The sequence below is a fragment of the Ammospiza caudacuta genome, chromosome 27 (assembly GCF_027887145.1).
Source record: "Ammospiza caudacuta isolate bAmmCau1 chromosome 27, bAmmCau1.pri, whole genome shotgun sequence".
Classification (NCBI taxonomy): domain Eukaryota; kingdom Metazoa; phylum Chordata; class Aves; order Passeriformes; family Passerellidae; genus Ammospiza; species Ammospiza caudacuta.
Window position 1 is genome coordinate 5933543 of NC_080619.1, and position 18205 is coordinate 5951747.

Genomic DNA, 18205 nt, shown 5'->3' on the forward strand with positions numbered 1-18205 from the left:
TTCCCAGGGCTGAGGCCAGGCCCTGGGGAAAAGGGATTTATTTGAGTAAATAGAAAACAAAACAAAACAAAGGAGCTATCAAGCCCATCAACACAGGTCTGGTTTTCATTTTGAAGGAACTTTTTGTTACTCGTTTGTCATCAGCCTCCAAGTCCAAAACGCTTGGTGTGATGTGATGCGATTTCCTTCACAAGCAGGAGGAATACTCTGTTTTGTTGAAAAATGAGGTTCTGTTGGGAAGGGGGTCCCTTTGGCAGGAAGAAGTGCGAGACAGACCTTGGCTGTGTCCCACAGGAACAGTTTCCCTCCTGTGCTTGCCCTTGCAGCCCCCGCAGGTGCTCAGGGTGCTGCCGAGGGGCGTGTGCCGTGTGATGCAGGTGAGAGGAGTTCTGCTAAGGACCACTTGACTTCTGCTAAGCACCACTGCGCCAAATCAGGAGGGAACTGGGACCCTGCAGGGATGGAGCTGCATCTCACCCACCCCATCCACCCTAGCCTTTCTCCTCTCTCTTTTTTCTGCCTTTCCCTGGATTCTCCTCCATCTCCTTCCCTCCCTCCTATCCCAGCCCCTTCCCCTTCCCTCCCGGCACTGCCAGGAGCCAAAAGGACTTTGCCCCCCGAGGCAGCGTTCTCTCGCCGCTCCTTCGCGCAAGCCTCGGAGCCGCCGGAGGGAGAGCGGAACACTCCGCTCTTATCTGCGAGGGGAGGCAGGCTCGGTGGGCAGGGTTTGCGCGAAAGCTGCCGGCTTATAAGCAGCCGGCGGCGGAGGCAAAGCCGTCTCGGAAGGCACCGAACGGGGCCCCTCGGTGCCGCGCTCCGGCCGCGATGCCCGCGGCGCTGGCGCTGCTGCTCTGGCTGAGCCTCGCAGGTGCCCTTGGCTCCGACCTCGGGCCCCTCCAGTACGACAGCACCGAGCAAGGGGCCGCCCGCTTCGCCTCAGACTACAACAGCACGGCCGAGACCGTGCTCTTCAAAAGCGTCTCGGCCAGCTGGAATTACAACACCAACCTGACGGCCGAGAACGCCGCTCTGCAGGTGGGTGGCGGGACGGGGGCGATGCCGCCGCGGCGGGGTCCCCAGCGCAGGGTTTGGGGGGGCTGGGTCGCGGTGGAGGCACTTGGTGGGGTTCCCTTCCTCCCGGCGGGTTTCTGTCTCAGCACCTAGGGGTGGCAAACCGAGGGTGGGAGTTGTAGTGCAGGAGCTGCAGGGGTTTGCCCCAAATTTGCTTTCAGAGAGACTCTGCCCCAGAATGACAGCTCTGGTCCCAGAGCAGAGTCAAGGTTATTTTTTGAGGTGATTCCCTGCTCCCAGCACCTCCCACTTTCCCCCTTCCCAGAACTGGGCCAGCTGTCAGATGTCCCTGTCCCTGCCTGGTGTCACCACATTCCAGTGCTGAGGGTTTTAGTTTGGGGCGAACACCAGGAGCCCAAAGTGCACACAAGCAGCTGGGTGGCATCGGGACTGAGCCTGCCACCTCTTGTCCCTGTGCCCCCAGCCCACGGGGACAAACACAGAGGTGGGAAAGCACTCCAGGCTGTAGGGAATTAGACATCAGCCCAGATTAGTGCAGGAGGAACCTCTGCAGGGAGCAATGCTGTGCGCATCCCTCAGGCTGCTGTGTGTTCTCCCAGGAGTTTGGATGTGTTTGGGGTGTATTAAGTGGGGCAGGGAGCAGCCCTGGGTCTGCTCTCGGTCAGGTGAGCTCCAGCCCAGCCCAGCCCGGGCAGTGGCAGTGCCTGGACAGGCTGCAGTGGTTTCCCCAGTCCCAGCTGTGCTCAGGGAGCTGCTGGTGGCCCCAGCACGGGGTCAGGGACGAGCCACAGCTCAGGGCACACCTGCCAGTGCTGTGGCTACAGAGGCACAAGGGCAGTGCAGCCCATAGGTGTGTTTGTCCAGCCCAGTGTCACACAGGGGCTGGCACACAGAGCCCTGAACCCTCCAGAAGCTGTGGGGACGGGAGCACAGTGTGCCCTGTGCAGGAAGGAAATGCATCTTCCTGTGCAGGGGAAAGATCCCTGCCAGGTCTGGGCACTGCCAATTTGGCAGGACACTCAAGAGGGCCCAGGTGCCCCCTCAGCCTTTTTTTGTCAAGCTGACGTGATGTCTGGGCAGGCATCCAGCTCTAGCTGCAGATGTGGTGGGGCGAGGGACCTTGGGGCAGAGCAGGAACATCCCAGCTACACTGAGCCCATCATTAAGGCCAGGAGAGCACCTTGCATGGACTTCTCTCAGAAGGTGTTTCCAGAGCAGCTTTCCCCCCTTTATGTGCTATTAAATGTGTGAGGATCATGTCCAGGAGCTCCCTGCAATGTGGACACTGGATTTTCTAAGGCTCCTAAGCCAGAACAGGTAGAGGAGGGGATCTGAATCCCTGAGGTCAGCCCATGGTGGGGCAGCAGGGAGGTGTGCTGGGATGGGGAGTCACTGGATCCTAAAGGAACAACAGCTGGCCAGCAGGACCCAAAAGGCTGAATTTGGGGGATCTGGGGGAGCATTGGGCCAGAAAACCCTGCTCATCCATAACACAAGAGGGGCTGAGCCAGGCCACCAGGGCATGGGCAGCTCTGGGGCTTGCCACAAAAGGGGACCCTGTGACAAAGGGACATGAGAGGCAGGAGATCAGAGGTAGGGATGGACAGACAGACAGATGTACCATCATTCACAAGTTGGGATTCTGGGCAAGAGGCTGGCAATGGGGCCTGGGAGCTGCTCATGTTTGGGTGCAGAATGCCTGGGCCAAGGCAGTCCCAGTGCCCTGAGCTGCATCCTGAGCCTTCACTGTGCTCCCAGCAGGGAGGGACTGGGGCAAGCTTGGAAGCTGTGGGTGCCAAGGGGCTCCTGAGCACCCCACAGAGAGCGCCCAGATACAGGAGGAAGGGCCAGGATTGCTGGGCATGGCCACGGCAAGGGGCTCTCAGGCAGCACCAGCGGCCTCAGCTCACTCCGCCAGAGCTGTCAGGAGGGTTTAGGGCACGATTTGCCTGACCAAACACAGGTGCCTGTTCAAGGACAAAACAAAACACAGCTGAATTCTGCTTCCTCCAGCTCTGCACGGGGTTTGGGAAGGGGTAAAGGCATCTCCTGTTGAGAGGGGTGGTGCAAGAGCAGGGTGTCTGTTGGGGGATTGATGCCAGTGATGCTGTGGGCGCTGGGATGTCCAAGGGAAGCAGTGAGGGGTAGCCAGGGGCACCTGGCACTGTTGGCATTCCCACCCCTGTGTCCCACAGCTGTGTGGGTATCTGCCTCCAACTCTGCCACACCACAACTCCCTTCCTTCCCTGCTGCCTGCTGAGGGAATGTGAAGATTAAAATAAAACAAACCAGGCGTGTTGGATCCAGGCTAAAAATGCCACAAGTCACAGCTAATGAGCTCCATAAATCACACCAGGATGGCACATGGACACTGACCAGGCACTCTGCACCATCTCACTCCCCCTGCACAGGGCCAGGACGCTCTGAAAAGATTGCAGCTTCCCAAGAATACAGCTGACACTGATCAGGCTGGGATACAAACACCTGCAATGCACCCCATCCCAAAAGCAGGGCCACAGCCCCAGCTGCCTAAATAACACCCCACAGTGTTATTTGAGCAGCTTACAGGCAGCCCATGGCCCCAGGAAGGGAGATCAGGGCTAGCAGGAGTTGGGTGGCAGAGAGACACCCAAAACTGGGGATTCAGAGCAAATGGGTGAACACCAGATGTGGCATTTAGGGTGCAGACAGCCAATTGAGGAATGTAGAGAAATAGAAATGTACAGACATAGTGGGGACATACAGGAAAGAGAAAGGTGGATGTGGCACCTTTATAGTTCTCTTTTGGGCTTCTGAGAAAGTGAGAAACAGCAGGATTGGAAATAAAAATAAGCCAGACCTCAGAGCTCCTTCCAAAAGCAGGGTCCAGCAGATGTCAAAGGCAGCCCAGGAGCACCCAGACACCCTGACTGCATGGCCTGGATGCCCAATCCCAGCACTCCCATCCCTTATGAGACCCTGGAGCTCCTCCTAAACACCCTCACAGGCCACCCATGGGTGCTCATGGAGAGCTCCACAGCGAGCAGGGGCTGCAGACACAGATGGAAGCTGCTGTCTCTATCCATGGGTGCCAAGGGCTGGGGACAGCCCTGCCTGTCACCCCATGTCCTGTCACCTCTGACTCCCACAAACCCTCACAGCTTTGCCCTGGCTCCCAAACCATCGCCTGGGTGTTGGCACCTCCCAGGGCTGGTCCTGAGCCCCCACGTCCCCTCTCGCCATGCAGGTGGCAGCATCACTGGAGGAGCAGAACTTCACAGAGATATGGGGGAAGAAAGCCAAGGAGCTCTATGGCAACAACTGGAGTAACTTCAGTGACCCCCAGCTGAGGAAAATCATTGGATCAATCCAGACCTTGGGACCCTCCAACCTGCCCCTGGAGATGAGAGAGCAGGTAGGCAAGGTGGTGGAGGAGCCCTGGGCGAGGGTGGGGTGCTGTGAAATGCCCTAGGGGGATTTCTCACAAGCATCCAGACTCCACTGCTGGCCTGTTGCGTTTTGGAGGGTGTCACTGGCCTTACACAGTGATGGAGGAGGAGATGGGGTGCTATCTCCAGGGGATGCAGGATGCCTTCTGGCCCTATTAGCCAGCCCTAACCTTATCTTAGAGCTGTCCCAGCAGGAACTGGAGATTTCCTGCTTACACAGAGCAGTCTTGGGCATCACCTGGAGACCAGCCAGGCTGTCCAAACCCCTCTGGGCTCATCAGGTGTGCAGCCCACTGAAAAGAAGGGCTGATGCAGCCACCCAGCTCCTGAGCTCCCCATAAGACACAGTCTGCTGTGCCTTGGTGACACTGTTCCATGCCAAGGATATCAGGACATCCTGAGCTTTCAGGGCAGTTTATCTGAATTTTGATTTCCATGCATGAAAATATTGCCCAGACTGAAGCTGGCAGGTACTCTGCTGTACATGAGCACAGGACAGGCCCTTCCATCCTGACCCACAGCTCCCTGAGAGCCATTCCCAGCCAAGCCCTGGCAAAGCCTCGTGATGCAATCCCTTCCGGAGTGCTGTCAGCCCCAGTTCCTTCCAGGAAACCCATCCCTGCCTCCTCCAGACAACAGACAACATCATGTCTCCTCCCTGCTCATCAGTCATGTCTCTCCCATCCCTGGGCAGCTCCATCCCACAGCCACCACTGTCCCCATCCCCATCCCCTCTGCACTGATGGAGCAGAGGAATGGGAGTGGAGAGAGGGACAGAGCAGAGCAATTTCCTTCCCTGACAGTGGGCTTCCCAGGAATGTTCCAGGAAACCTCCTGCTGCTATTGTTTGCTGTTGTTGCAGTTCACAGGAATAAACCCCCCTCATCCTCTGGCTTTTCTTCTCCTGGTTTTTTTAACCCATTTAGATAAACAGCTTGTGCCGTGGCCCCACTGACAAACAGCTTTATAAACAGCCCCTCTCTGGAGCATGGATTGTCTGTCCCAAAGAGCCTCCCTGCTCCCACCACGCCAAAACCCCGAGTGATAACACACTTATCTCACCAAAAATGTGCTGTATAAACACACCAATCCTTCCCCACATCCATCTGGACACACACACTGCAGAGCAGGGAGATCCTGAAGGGCTGTTCCTGTCCCCTGGCACCCCCTTTCCTCTCAGCATTCTTTTCCTTTCCTACAGTACAACACCATCCTGAGTGACATGGACAAAATCTACTCCACGGCCAAGGTGTGCCTGCCCAATGGCACCTGCTGGGATCTGGAGCCAGGTATGGTCCCTGTCCCCTTGATCCTGTCAGCTGCTGGGCACCCCATGGTGCCAGGACTTTGTCCAGGTCCCCACATCCTTGGTGGGTTTGGGTTCCACCCATGTTAATCAGAATTGTCCCAGTGTGAGGAATGGGCACTTGTCACCCTGTTTTTTTAAGTTCTTCTAAGCCTTCTGATGTTTACATTCTTGTAATGAACTTTCTCACACACTTGATGTAAATAATTTATAGTTTTGCATTCTTTTATAAAAGAAATTTAATAAACTGTTAGTTTGCCCAGTGTCATTGGAGAGGTGGCACTTTCATCCTTCAATCCACTGTCACTTTTGGAAGTCTCTAAATGCTGAAGTCAGAATTAAACTTCCCGCTTTTTTCCCTTATAAAATCCAGTGCCCACATTTTTCTGTTTCGTGTCCTAGAGTGACAGGCACTGGGGTCTGGCACGGTGGTGGTGGTGGCACCTCTGCAGAGCCACTGTCCCTTTTGGAAATCTACAAATGTTGAAGTCAGAATTAAACTTCCCTCTTTTTCCCCTTAGAAAACCCAGTGCCCACGTTTTTCTGTTTCATGTCCTAGAGTGACAGGCACTGGGGTGGTGGTGGCACCTCTGCAGAGCTGTGCCTCCCTCTCCAGCAATCTGAAAAATATCCGAAAAATAGGAGGGCTCCGCTTCCTTATGTTCTCCTTGTCCCCTCTGTCCCAGACCTGTCAGACATCATGGCCACGTCCCGCAGCTACAAGAAGCTGCTGTTTGCCTGGGAGGGCTGGCACAACGCCGCGGGCAACCCGCTGCGCCCCAAGTACCAGGAGTTCGTGCAGCTCAGCAACGCCGCCTACGCCAAGGATGGTACAAACCCAGGGGGTCCCCAAACAGGGCGTGATCAGGGAGCTGGGGTGGAAACAGGAACTGGGATATTGGGATGCAGCCAGGCATCCAGCTTCTATTTCCCAAGTATCAACAGTTTAGGGAAAGGGGAAAAAAATCCTGCTGCTAGTCCCTGGTCGCACCTGTTGGGGGTGGGTAGTGGGGGCAGCGTTTGGGGTCTGGAGACAGAGGTTTTCCCTGTGTCCCTGGTAGGATTCAATGACACAGGCAGCTACTGGCGCTCCTGGTACGACTCAGACACCTTTGAGAGGGACCTGGAGCACCTCTACAACCAGCTGGAGCCACTCTACCTCAACCTGCACGCCTTCGTCCGGAGGAAGCTGTACGACCGCTATGGGCCCAAGTACATCAACCTGAAGGGTCCCATCCCTGCTCACCTCCTGGGTAAGAGATGAGCCTCCCCCAGCCTGTGCCCAGAGGGGCACACACAAGGCCAGAGAGGTCCCAGTTATCACTGTGTTTCTCTCCTGACCTGCCACCAGCTCTGCTCCAGCTGTTTTCTCTTTTCAGGGAACATGTGGGCTCAGCAGTGGAACAACATCTATGACCTGATGATCCCCTACCCTGAGAAGCCCAACCTTGATGTCACGAGCACCATGGTGCAGCAGGTGATGGGCTGAGGGACTCATTGGAGGGACCAGGGAGAAAAAGCAGGAGGTGTTGCCAGGGCTGGCCCATGACAGTGACCCCATGGGAGTCATTTCTCATACTTGTATAGGGGACAGCAGAAAATCCATGTCTGGGAGGGGAAGGGACAAAGAAATGGTCTTACTCCATATCTGGCAATGACCAATGAGGCAGCAGGTGGACAAAAGTGGGCAGTGCACTGGGACTGCTGCCAGTCCCCAGGGTGGGGGCTACATTGCTGCATTCACACCATCACACAGCTTCAAGCCCTTCTTGGGTATAAGCCCTGCTCCCTTCTCCTGCCCCTGCTGAGCTCCAGCATCATTGCTCGGTGCTTTTTTAGCAATGTTCACACCAGTTCTGGGGCTGGGCCTCCCCATCACAGAGAGAGGGGCAGGACCTCAGTCCTGGGGAGAAATTCACCCCCTTCCCACAGTCCTGGAGCCCTGGAGGCAATGCCCAGGGCACAGGCAGCCCCTTCCTCAGCCATAACCCATTGCTTGCTTCCCACCAGGGCTGGAATGCCACTCACATGTTCCGGGTCTCGGAGGAGTTCTTCACCTCCCTGGGGCTCCTGGAGATGCCCCCTGAATTCTGGGAGTTTTCCATGCTGGAAAAGCCGACAGATGGGCGGGAGGTGGTGTGTCATGCCTCGGCCTGGGACTTCTACAACCGCAAGGACTTCAGGTCTGTGGGGGTATGCGGGGACCCAGGGCTACAGGGCAAGACCCTCTCCTATCCCCATTGGTAGTCACCCTTTTGGGTAGCCCCCCACCCTTTTGGGTACCCCAGCCTGGCCATGCAGCCCAATGTGGCATTTTCTGAGGTGAGGTCTGGAGTGGCAATGCTGCCCTGCCGTCCCCTCCGCTTTCCCTCACCCTGTGGGGTGCTGCCACCCTCTCTGAGACTGTGGGGAGTCCTTCCCATCAAGGGGGTGCACAGGCAGCTCAGGGGTCCCTCACTGGGCTCAGGCAGTGCTGTTTTCACAGGATCAAGCAGTGCACGACGGTGACCATGGAGCAGCTGTTCACGGTGCACCATGAGATGGGCCACATCCAGTACTACCTGCAGTACAAGGACCAGCCCGTGTCCTTCCGCAGCGGGGCCAACCCTGGCTTCCACGAGGCCATCGGGGATGTCCTGTCCCTCTCTGTCTCCACCCCCAGCCACCTCAAGAAAATCGGTCTCCTCAGCAATGCTACTGAGGATGAAGGTATGGCAGCCACTCTGGGGAGCTGGGTGGCCTGGCACTGCCCGTGGCACTGGGAAGGGTTTGGGACATGCCAGGGTGGGTTGCAGTCTGGCAATGCAGCCCAGAACTGCCACAACCCCTTCTCATCTCCATGGGTCCATGCACAGCCCCCTCCTGTCTCCATGGGTCCATGTAGAGCCCTTCTTGGCTCCATACTCTTCACCCCTGAGGCAGGAGTGATGCTCTCCAGAGCTCATCTGTGCCTTTCCCTTCACCAAAAGAGCCCAAACTGGAAAACAACATTTTTGTGCTTGACTGGCTTTGACCTTTCTAGCATTCCTCCCTGCCCAAGGAGCATCCACCAGTGGAGCTGCTGCTGTGGCTCTGGGGAGGTGGCACCAAGCATGCACGTGCACAGTCACGAGGGCAGGCAGAGGGTGACGTGTCCAGCTGCCAGCCAGCACAGCAGGGCAGGACTTGTCACTGCAGGCACTGCCCAGCTCATCAAGAGCCTCTTCCTCCCACTGACATCCCTCAGCCAACACATCAAACCAGATGGTGGCAGAAGAAATTGAGCACTCCCAGACCTGCCCCAGGCGCTGCTTGGCGGAGGAGGGACAGTCCTGGGATCCTCCTGCTGTGTCATTAAATACGTTTTACGACAAGAAAGACATCACAGCAGCCAAGAGCATTGGGCCAGCGCTGCATAAACACAGCGAGGCAGATGGTCTCTGCCTCAAGCCATTGCTACCCGGCTTGCCAGCCCCTGGCAGCCCGGCTGCCATGGTGGAGGCAGCCAACAGCCCCTCAGGGCAGTGCTGCCAACCCTTCCCTGACCCCACAGCTTCAGCTGGGTCTCCAGCAGGTCCTTCTCCAAACTTCCTTCCCTGGGTTTCCTTGAGGGGGAGAACAGATGTCACCATCCCCTGTGCTCCTCGTGGTACGGTGGTGGCTGTCCTAGAGTTGACTCTGGTTCTGGGTCTGAACCATCAGAGCCTCTGCAGTGGTGTGACTGCAGAACAAACTCCCCCAAAGCCGCTCATCCTGTGGCCCCAGGGTGGAAGAGTGAAGATTTACACTCACCAAAGGCCTTCTAACTCCGAGAGCTGGGCTAAGGACAAGGGAACACCATATTTGTCATTGTCATTTGTCCCCACTCAGTAAAAGGCACGTGTAACTGTATTTATAGAAACCTCCTGTGTCCTACAAAACCTTCTCTAGGAAAAAGGTTGGAAGTTGAGATGCTGTGCCCATTTCTCATCCAGATCTACCCACCCTCTTGCCCACTAAAATTCTGGTGCCTGTAGTGCTGTCTATGCAGAATCCTTTCCAGCCTGGTTCAGGCTCTGTTTCCTGCAGAGAGCAATATCAACTACCTGCTGAAGATGGCCCTGGAGAAGATTGCCTTCCTGCCCTTTGGCTACCTCATCGACCAGTGGCGCTGGAACGTGTTCAGCGGCCGCACGCCGCCGAGCCGCTACAACTACGACTGGTGGTACCTGAGGTGGGGACAGTCACCAAGGGGGGACGTGGCTGTGGGAGCTGGGCGTGTGCAAGGAAGGGAGGCAGGAAAGAGGAAAGAAAAAGCGTAAAAGTAGCCATGGAAATGGTGGGAGAACAGTGGATGGATGGATGGATGGATGGATGGATGGATGGATATACATGGAATCATGCTCTAACTGTGCAGATATCTTCAGCACTGTGCCAAGCCTTCCCATCCTTTGACTAGATTCTTCTGACCCTTTATTATTCCCATGCTTATGTTGCCCACAGAACCAAATACCAGGGCATCTGCGCCCCGATTTCAAGGAATGAGAGCAACTTTGACCCTGGAGCAAAGTACCACATCCCAGGGAACACTCCTTACATCAGGTAGAGGAAATGTGGGTAAGGGAACCAAGGTTTGGGGTGAAATGGGTGGGGTATGACCTCTGTGAGCAGGGACTGTCATGTGCTGCTCCTGCTCAAGACATAGAGATCTCCCAACACTCGGACCACAAATGTTGGGGTTGAGCTCTTGGACTTGTCTGCTTCCCTTTGTCCCCAGTTCTGACCTTCATGGGCTTCCTTGGCAGGTACTTTGTGAGCTTCATCCTCCAGTTCCAGTTTCACAAGGCACTGTGCCAGGCCGCCAACCACACCGGCCCCCTGCACACCTGTGACATCTACAGGTCCAAAGAGGCTGGAAACAAACTCAGGTGGGGACAGAGGAGGGTCAGGAAAATCGCCATGGGCAGATGTGTGCATGGAAGCTGATGGTGTGCAAAGGAAGGAAGGAAGAAAGGAAGGAAAAGTGAACTGGAGAAATAGCTTTGCAGATGGATGGATGGAAATATGTGGAAGCACTGGGGTGGGGTGAGTGGTCCTCACCACCAGAGTGTTGCTATTGTTCCAGCCATGAGCTCCCACCTAGAGGTCACTAAAGCACAGTTGGCTCCTGTTGATTCCCTGGGTGTTAAATGCATGAGTGTGTGACAAGGAATCCTCAGTTCCCACACTGGGGACAGGTGGTGGCTTCCAGAGCAGTTCCAGGTTCATGTCCCACCCTGGAACAGCATTTTCAACCTTAAGATGCTGAGATGATATCACTGCTTCTCTCCCATCCGTCCTCTGGCCTCATGCTGGCTCTTGCTGTTCTGCTCCTCCACAGGGAAGTGTTGAAAGTTGGATCCTCAAAGTCGTGGCAGGAAATCCTCTTGAATCTCACTGGCTCGGGTCAGATGGATGCTGGACCCCTTCTGGAGTATTTCAGCCCTGTCACCAAGTGGCTTCAGGAGCAGAACAACAAGACCAACGAGGTGCTGGGCTGGCCTGAGTTTGACTGGCGTCCCCCTGTCCCTGAAGGCTACCCTGAAGGCATTGGTAAGGCTGCAGCTCCATCCTGGGTTTGGGGAGGGCCAGGAAGAAGTCCTCCAAGGGACATCATTAATCCACAGGCAGAAGCAGAGGAAGGTCTCTGCTGTGGGTGGGGTGTTCCCCCTATCAGGAATAGAGGACTAACCAGCTCCAGTGAAGTCCCATGGGGTGTTGCTTCCCAGGAGGCAGGTGCCATTGTCTGAGGCTGTGTAGTGGTGTCATCAGTCATGGCGTGAAGAGTTTCTCTTCTTAATTGTATCCTTTGCGCTCATGTGGGAGAGTCTAGAGCATGCAACTTAGCCTATTGTCCCATCTTCTGTCTGGTGGACACCCCAGCTGGGCACCTCTTCCCCCAGTTCTTAGCTCAGCCTGCTCCCAAGTTGTGGCATCCTTCAGTGGACCTGCAGTTCTGGGAAAAGCCTCTCCATAGTGCTCTTGCAACTCTCCTGACCTTTCTCATCTCTTCCCCCATTTATTTCCTCCTCTAGACAAAATAGCAGATGAGGCACAAGCCAAAGAGTTCCTGTCCGAGTACAACAGCACAGCTGAGGAAGTGTGGAATGCCTACACCGAGGCCTCCTGGGTCTACAACACCAACATCACTGACCACAACAAGGAGATCATGGTATGGGAACGACCCTGGGGCTGTGCAGGGAGAGCCAGCAGCCAGGGAGGGCAGGTGGTACCCAGGGCACGCTTCACAGAAGCTCTGAAAACCAGGGCAGATTCTGCCCCTTGTAAAGGGAAAACATTCTCACCCTTTTCCTTGAAAACCCTCATCATCCCATGAGGTGCCCACAAAGGGGAAGGTGTCAGCTGTGGGATGCCAGGTGGTGCTTCTAGCAGTGGCCTGTGTCTTCTCCCTGAAGTAACTCTTCTTCTCCCATTGTAGCTGGAGAAGAACTTGGCCATGTCCAAGCACACCCTGGAGTACGGCATGAGGGCCAGGCAGTTCGACACCTCCGATTTCCAGGACCAAAGTGTCACCCGCATCCTCAAGAAGCTGAGTGTCATTGAGAGGGCAGCCTTACCTGAGGATGAGCTGAAGGAGGTGAGTGGCAAGGGGACAGAGCAAGAGAGGGTGTCCCTTGCCATCACCTCGTGTGAAGACAAAAGTTTCTCTCAAACTTTAGGAAATGCCACTGAGCAGCCACCATCTGCCTTGAAGAAGGTGATATCTTGGTACCTTCTACACAAAGCCAAAGTCCTTGTCTTCAGGGTTTCCCACCCAAAGGTTGCCTATCCCAGGCTGCAGCAGGGCCTGGATTTTTGGGTGACAATAGCACATTGCTTGTTGGCCCCAGGGCCTCTTGTATGGACTCAGCGTTGCCTCCGTTGGGGTCACACTTGATCTTGGAAGGGACCAGAGTGAAACACCCAAAAACCTCAATGGGCTGGGACACCCTCCAATATCCTCCAATATCCGGAGCAAGGATAACCACTTTACACACTCTGATTTCCTTTGCAGTATAACACCCTGCTCTCAGACATGGAGACCACCTACAGCGTGGCCAAGGTCTGCAGAGAGAACAAAACCTGTCACCCACTGGACCCTGGTAAGATCTAGCAGGGTGTCCTGTGGGGCATCAGAAGGGAGGGAATTTTTTAAGTGGGGGCATGAAGAAAGGCCATGAAGGGTTCTTTCACCTTCTCTGTGATGGCCCCTGAGCAACACAGTACAGAACCATTGCACCTGCTCAGCCCATCCAACAGCATCTCAGTGGCTTTGTTGTTCTCTTTCAGACCTCACAAACATAATGGCCACCTATCGGGACTACGATGAGCTCCTCTTTGCCTGGAAAGGCTGGCGGGATGCTTCTGGGAAGAAGATGAGGAACAACTACAAGCGATATGTGGAGCTGAGCAACAAGGCAGCCGTGCTCAATGGTCAGTGCCCTCCTCCCCTAGAGCCCACCACGGCCCTCTTCACCCAACTGGGGGTCACAATCCCAAGGGTGTGGAGGTCTCACTAACTCCCAGATCTACTCTCACTTTCTTGGAGTGTCGAAACAGCAAGACAGAGTCTTGCCCAAGAAGAAGAGTCTGACAGCTTCTGCTCTTGCCCTACCACAGGCTACACAGACAACGGGGCCTACTGGAGATCCCTGTATGAGACACCCACCTTTGAGGAAGATCTGGAGAGGCTGTACCTGCAGCTGCAGCCCCTGTACCTCAACCTGCATGCTTATGTACGGCGAGCCCTCTACAAAAATTATGGTCCAGAGCACATCAACCTGAAGGGTCCCATCCCTGCCCATCTGCTAGGTAAGGGCTCTCCTTGAGCAATGCTGCTTCTCCCACCAGGTGTGGCTGTCTCTGTGCCATGCCAAGAGTTAACACTGGTCTCTGTCCACCTCAGGCTGAAGGGAAAAGTCCCCTGGGATGGGGATAGAGGACAATCTGCCCCAGGGAAGGGCAGCATGCTCAGCATGATTTGGCTTCTCTTGCATGGATGGGCTCCTGCCTGCATTGCCCTTATGCAGACAGGGCAGGGACCAGGCAGGGTGATCCACCTGTGCAGGAGGAGGGAGTAACTGGTTGTTCTCCCTGTCACCCTCCTGACATGTGTCATCCTTCTGTGCTCCCCAGGCAACATGTGGGCTCAGTCATGGTCCAACATTTTCGACCTGGTGGTACCTTTCCCAGATGCCACCAAGGTGGATGCCACCCCGGCCATGAAAAACCAGGTCAGTGCATTTCTAGGCTGCTCTGGGGAAGTCCCTTGGGACCCAGCAATCTTTGGCTGTTACCACCACCCATGCTGCCAAATGCTCTAATGCTGCTAAAAAAATCCATGCCTCATCTGTATTCTCCCTACCTCTATATATGCCAAGACCTGGATCCAAGTCTAGCTGACTCCAGGAGATTCCCCTGCCTCGAACAAGGTTATCCCTGTCCTCGCATCCTTCCACATTGCCCCTCAGCAGGTCTCTGCTCTTCCCCCAGGGCTGGACACCCAAGAGAATGTTTGAGGAGTCAGACCGTTTCTTCACCTCTCTGGGCCTCATCCCGATGCCACAGGAGTTCTGGGACAAGTCCATGATTGAGAAGCCATCAGACGGGCGGGAGGTGGTGTGCCACGCCTCAGCCTGGGATTTCTACAACCGCAAGGACTTCAGGTGCCCCTGGGGAGCAGGGGGTGCCCACTGCTGCTGTGGTGCTGGGGCTGAAAGGGTCTTTGTAGGATAAGGGCAGGTGGGCTGATGCCATCGCAGTGTGGCTGCGGCACCCCAGCTGTGGCACTTCTCTTGGTAGCCAAGATGCTGGTAGGAGTCCCCATGGTGGATGGAGGGCAATTCATGCCTGCCCTGCCCTGGAGAATGGAAAAGCTGATGAACAGGGACAGGGAATGGGCAGCAGGAGATGCAGGAGGAGGAAGAGACCAACCCAGTGGAGTAGGACCAGCCTGGCGTGGCATCAGATGTGGGGAGGGGGCACATAGAAAGGAAAAATAGCTCAAGGGGATCTGATGGTTCCTGGAGGTTTTCATGCCACCATTTCCCTCCCTTTTCCCCCAACCCCTGTGTCCTGGTCCAGGATCAAGCAGTGCACCGTGGTGAACATGGACGACCTCATCACAGTGCACCACGAGATGGGCCACGTCCAGTACTTCCTGCAGTACAAGGACCAGCCTGTCTCCTTCCGTGACGGGGCCAACCCTGGCTTCCATGAGGCTGTTGGGGATGTCATGGCCTTGTCTGTCTCCACCCCCAAACACCTCCACAGCATCAATCTGCTGGACCAGGTCATGGAAAACAAAGGTGAGCTGGAGGGCCACAATGTGCAATTGGAGAGCAAATGTGGGGATGCTGATGGGAACAGCTGGAAATGCACATGGTCAGGAGGGGCTGGGCAAGGTTGAAGGGCTCGGGGACACACATGGTGGCTTTGCATGAATGGAGGGGACAGGAGCTGTTGGGGACACCCAGTTCTGGGGCAGAATGACCCACGGAGGGAGGAGAGGCGGGTACAGCACTGACTTGCTCACATCTTCATGCCCTGGGCAGAAAGTGATATTAACTACCTGATGAGCATCGCCCTGGACAAAATTGCCTTCCTGCCCTTCGGGTACCTCATGGACCAGTGGCGCTGGAAGGTGTTTGATGGGCGGATCAAGGAGGATGAGTACAACAAGGAGTGGTGGAACCTCAGGTAGGATTGAATTCAGACTCCTCTCTGAAACAAGGCTGTCATCCCACTGGGTGTTTTCTCCCTGTGGTCCAGCCGACTGCAATGGGAATGATGAGATGCACAGCCCCTCCCTCTGTCCTCACACCCCACTCTGTTCCTTCCCACTTTGCCCCATCTCCTCCTCCCCAGCTGGCCTGACTCTCCCTCTCTCACACAGGATGAAGTACCAGGGCTTGTGCCCACCAGCACTGAGGTCAGAAGATGACTTTGACCCCGGGGCAAAGTTTCACATTCCTGCCAACGTCCCTTACATTAGGTGAGCCAGCAGGGCTGGGGCACGAGGGACACCACCTGGACATAGAAGCAGGATCCCCAGGTCAGATGCCAGCAATGACACCTTTCTCCATGGCTGGTGGTATCATCCTGCATGGGCTGGGCAGCTCCAGAGACCCTAAGAAGTCTGAATTTAGGGGAATTTCTCCCTATCCAAGGAAGACGAGCTCATCCACTCCAACAAACATAAAACACATTATGGGAGAAATGGCCTCAGCAGGTTGAGCTGAGCTGGAGAAGGTGTAGCTCCAAAGCCACTGATGCTCCTCCAGACTGGGAGGGTGCAGCCAGAGAATGAGGGGAGCCGCATCCTCTGTTGCACAGGCACAAGCAGGGTCCATTCCCATCTCTTCATCCCTCTCCACCAGGTACTTTGTCAGCTTTGTGATCCAGTTCCAGTTCCACCAGGCACTCTGCAATGCAGCTGGCCACAAGGGTCCCCTGCACACCTGTGACATCTACCAGTCCAAGGAGGCTGGGAAGATCTTGGGGTAGGTGTGTGGGCAGGGTAAAGCCAAGGCAAAAATATCCCCAAATACCTTAAAGCCAGCCCAGCAAGACAGGAGGCAGCAGAGCCCCTGCTCATCCCTCCCATCCCATACCTGGGGGGACACCCTGGGCTGGGCGCTGGGGCTGTGATTGCAAAGGCAGCCACTAGATGGTAGCTAGGCCCCTGACAGGGGGAAGGCTCCCTCCTCCTCCTCCTCCTCCTCCCAGCCCCCAGTTCCTTAGGGAAAACAACCCCCTTGCTGCAAGCAAAGCACCTGCAAAATTAACTCTTTCACCCAGGGACTGCTCAGCATCAGGCTGGATTCACAAGAGGTTTTTAACCCATGCAAAGCCCTCTTTCCCCCACAGATAAATGTCCTTCCCTGTGCTCCAGGCTGGCAGCCCTATGGTTCTGGGGGCTCAGACTGTACCCGGGGATGCTGACACCAAGAGCTCCAAGGGAAAGGGAGGGGCTGGCAGCCAAGAGGGTGATGGGGAACGCGCTGGAGCTGATTTCTCCTGCCACAGGGATGCCCTGAAGCTGGGCTTCAGCAAGCCGTGGCCCGAAGCCATGCAGCTCATCACAGGACAGCCCAACATGTCAGCAGAGGCCCTGATGAGCTACTTCGAGCCACTCATGACGTGGCTGGAGAAAGAGAACCAGAAGAACGGGGAGGTCCTGGGCTGGCCCGAGTACAGCTGGACTCCTTACACAGGTATGCAGGGCTCAGCCAAGCACAGCAGGCCCACGACTGGCCAGGGCTCAGCCCTCACCAGGGGCAGAATGAAATGGAGCTCTCTTGGTGCCGCTCGGCCATCCCAAAAACCACAGGGTGTTTGGATACTTCTCCTTGATTCCTCGTGGAGCTGAGGCCAAAGGGCATCCAAGAGACCAGAAAGGTGGCCCAACATACCACAGCCCATGTCTCTCTTTTCTCTCTTTTCCAGCCCAGCAAGATGACTCCAGCAAAACTGATTTCCTGGGAATGTCCCTGACCAAAAGTCAAGCCACAGCTGGGGGCTGGGTCCTGCTCGCCCTGGCACTCCTCTTCCTGATCACCACCATCTTCTTTGGTGTCAAGTTCTTCTTAGTCAGGGGAAAGGCCTTCACATCCATCTCAGAAATGGAACTGAAATAAGGCAGAGCCACCAGCAGGGCAACAGACAGGGTGTAAGCACGGGCACTTGGCCAGGCTGGCAGCCATGCCATGGGCACACTTGCCAAGGAAGCCATGGGTTTCCACAACCCAGGATTACTCTCTCCTATCAGGTCAGACATTCCTTTCCACTATGCAAGAGCCAGAGCAGAGAAGAGCTATTTATTTGCCAATGTCTGAATCAGGGGAAAGAGAAGTTGAGGCTCCGGCAGGCACGGAGCCGTCACAAGCTGCCCCTGTGCCCAGGGCTGGAGCTGGTCCAGCCTGGTCACCCACCAGCCAAATCTGATCTGTGGGCAAAGCCACAGAGACTTGAGTGACAGAGGGCAGTTTGGGGAGGGATGGAGCACATCCTGGTTTGCCTGCTACCAGGCTGTTCGCTTGCATGGATGAAAAATAAACCTGTGTCTTGTACCCCTTGGAGCAGCAGCTCAGCTTCTTCTTGCAGGTGAAAGATGAGCATCCCTTTGCAGCACCTCCATCCTCCCCTGAACCGCGGCTCCGTCAGAGCTGACAGCTCGTGGGTTCCCAGCGCAGCACGTGCCTCAGGGAGGGGCTGAATCAGGGCCAGGCATCCCCAAAGTCCAGACACGAGCTGTTTAAAGGGCTGGGGGTCACCAGGCTGGAGCTCACCGCTGCTGTGACTCCAGCAGCAGTGCCGCGCTTACGTAAGAGCTGGGGAGGGGGTTCCAAGGTCAGCGATCGCCTCCTGCCCTCCAGCTCCTGATTATCTTGGGATCAGCCGTGCTTTGAGGCCCAACCGTCCCCCCCCCCCCCCCCCCCCG

The 18205-nt window shown here is 55.9% G+C and overlaps 1 protein-coding gene across 1 annotated transcript; it reads left to right on the forward strand.

The window, feature by feature from the left end:
- Nucleotides 1–460: 460 nt before the first annotated feature.
- On the forward strand, nt 461–17772 carry ACE (angiotensin I converting enzyme). Its single transcript, XM_058820566.1, is given in 26 exon segments — nt 461–797; nt 800–1035; nt 4259–4426; nt 5662–5749; nt 6453–6596; nt 6828–7019; nt 7146–7243; nt 7777–7949; nt 8252–8475; nt 9814–9958; nt 10228–10326; nt 10530–10652; nt 11105–11316; nt 11799–11935; nt 12203–12361; nt 12779–12866; nt 13054–13197; nt 13384–13575; nt 13900–13997; nt 14257–14429; nt 14848–15071; nt 15318–15462; nt 15659–15757; nt 16143–16265; nt 16792–16979; nt 17212–17772. Coding segments are annotated over 26 exon segments (4200 nt in total). The 3' UTR covers nt 17403–17772.
- The last annotated feature ends 433 nt before the right edge of the window (nt 17773–18205 follow it).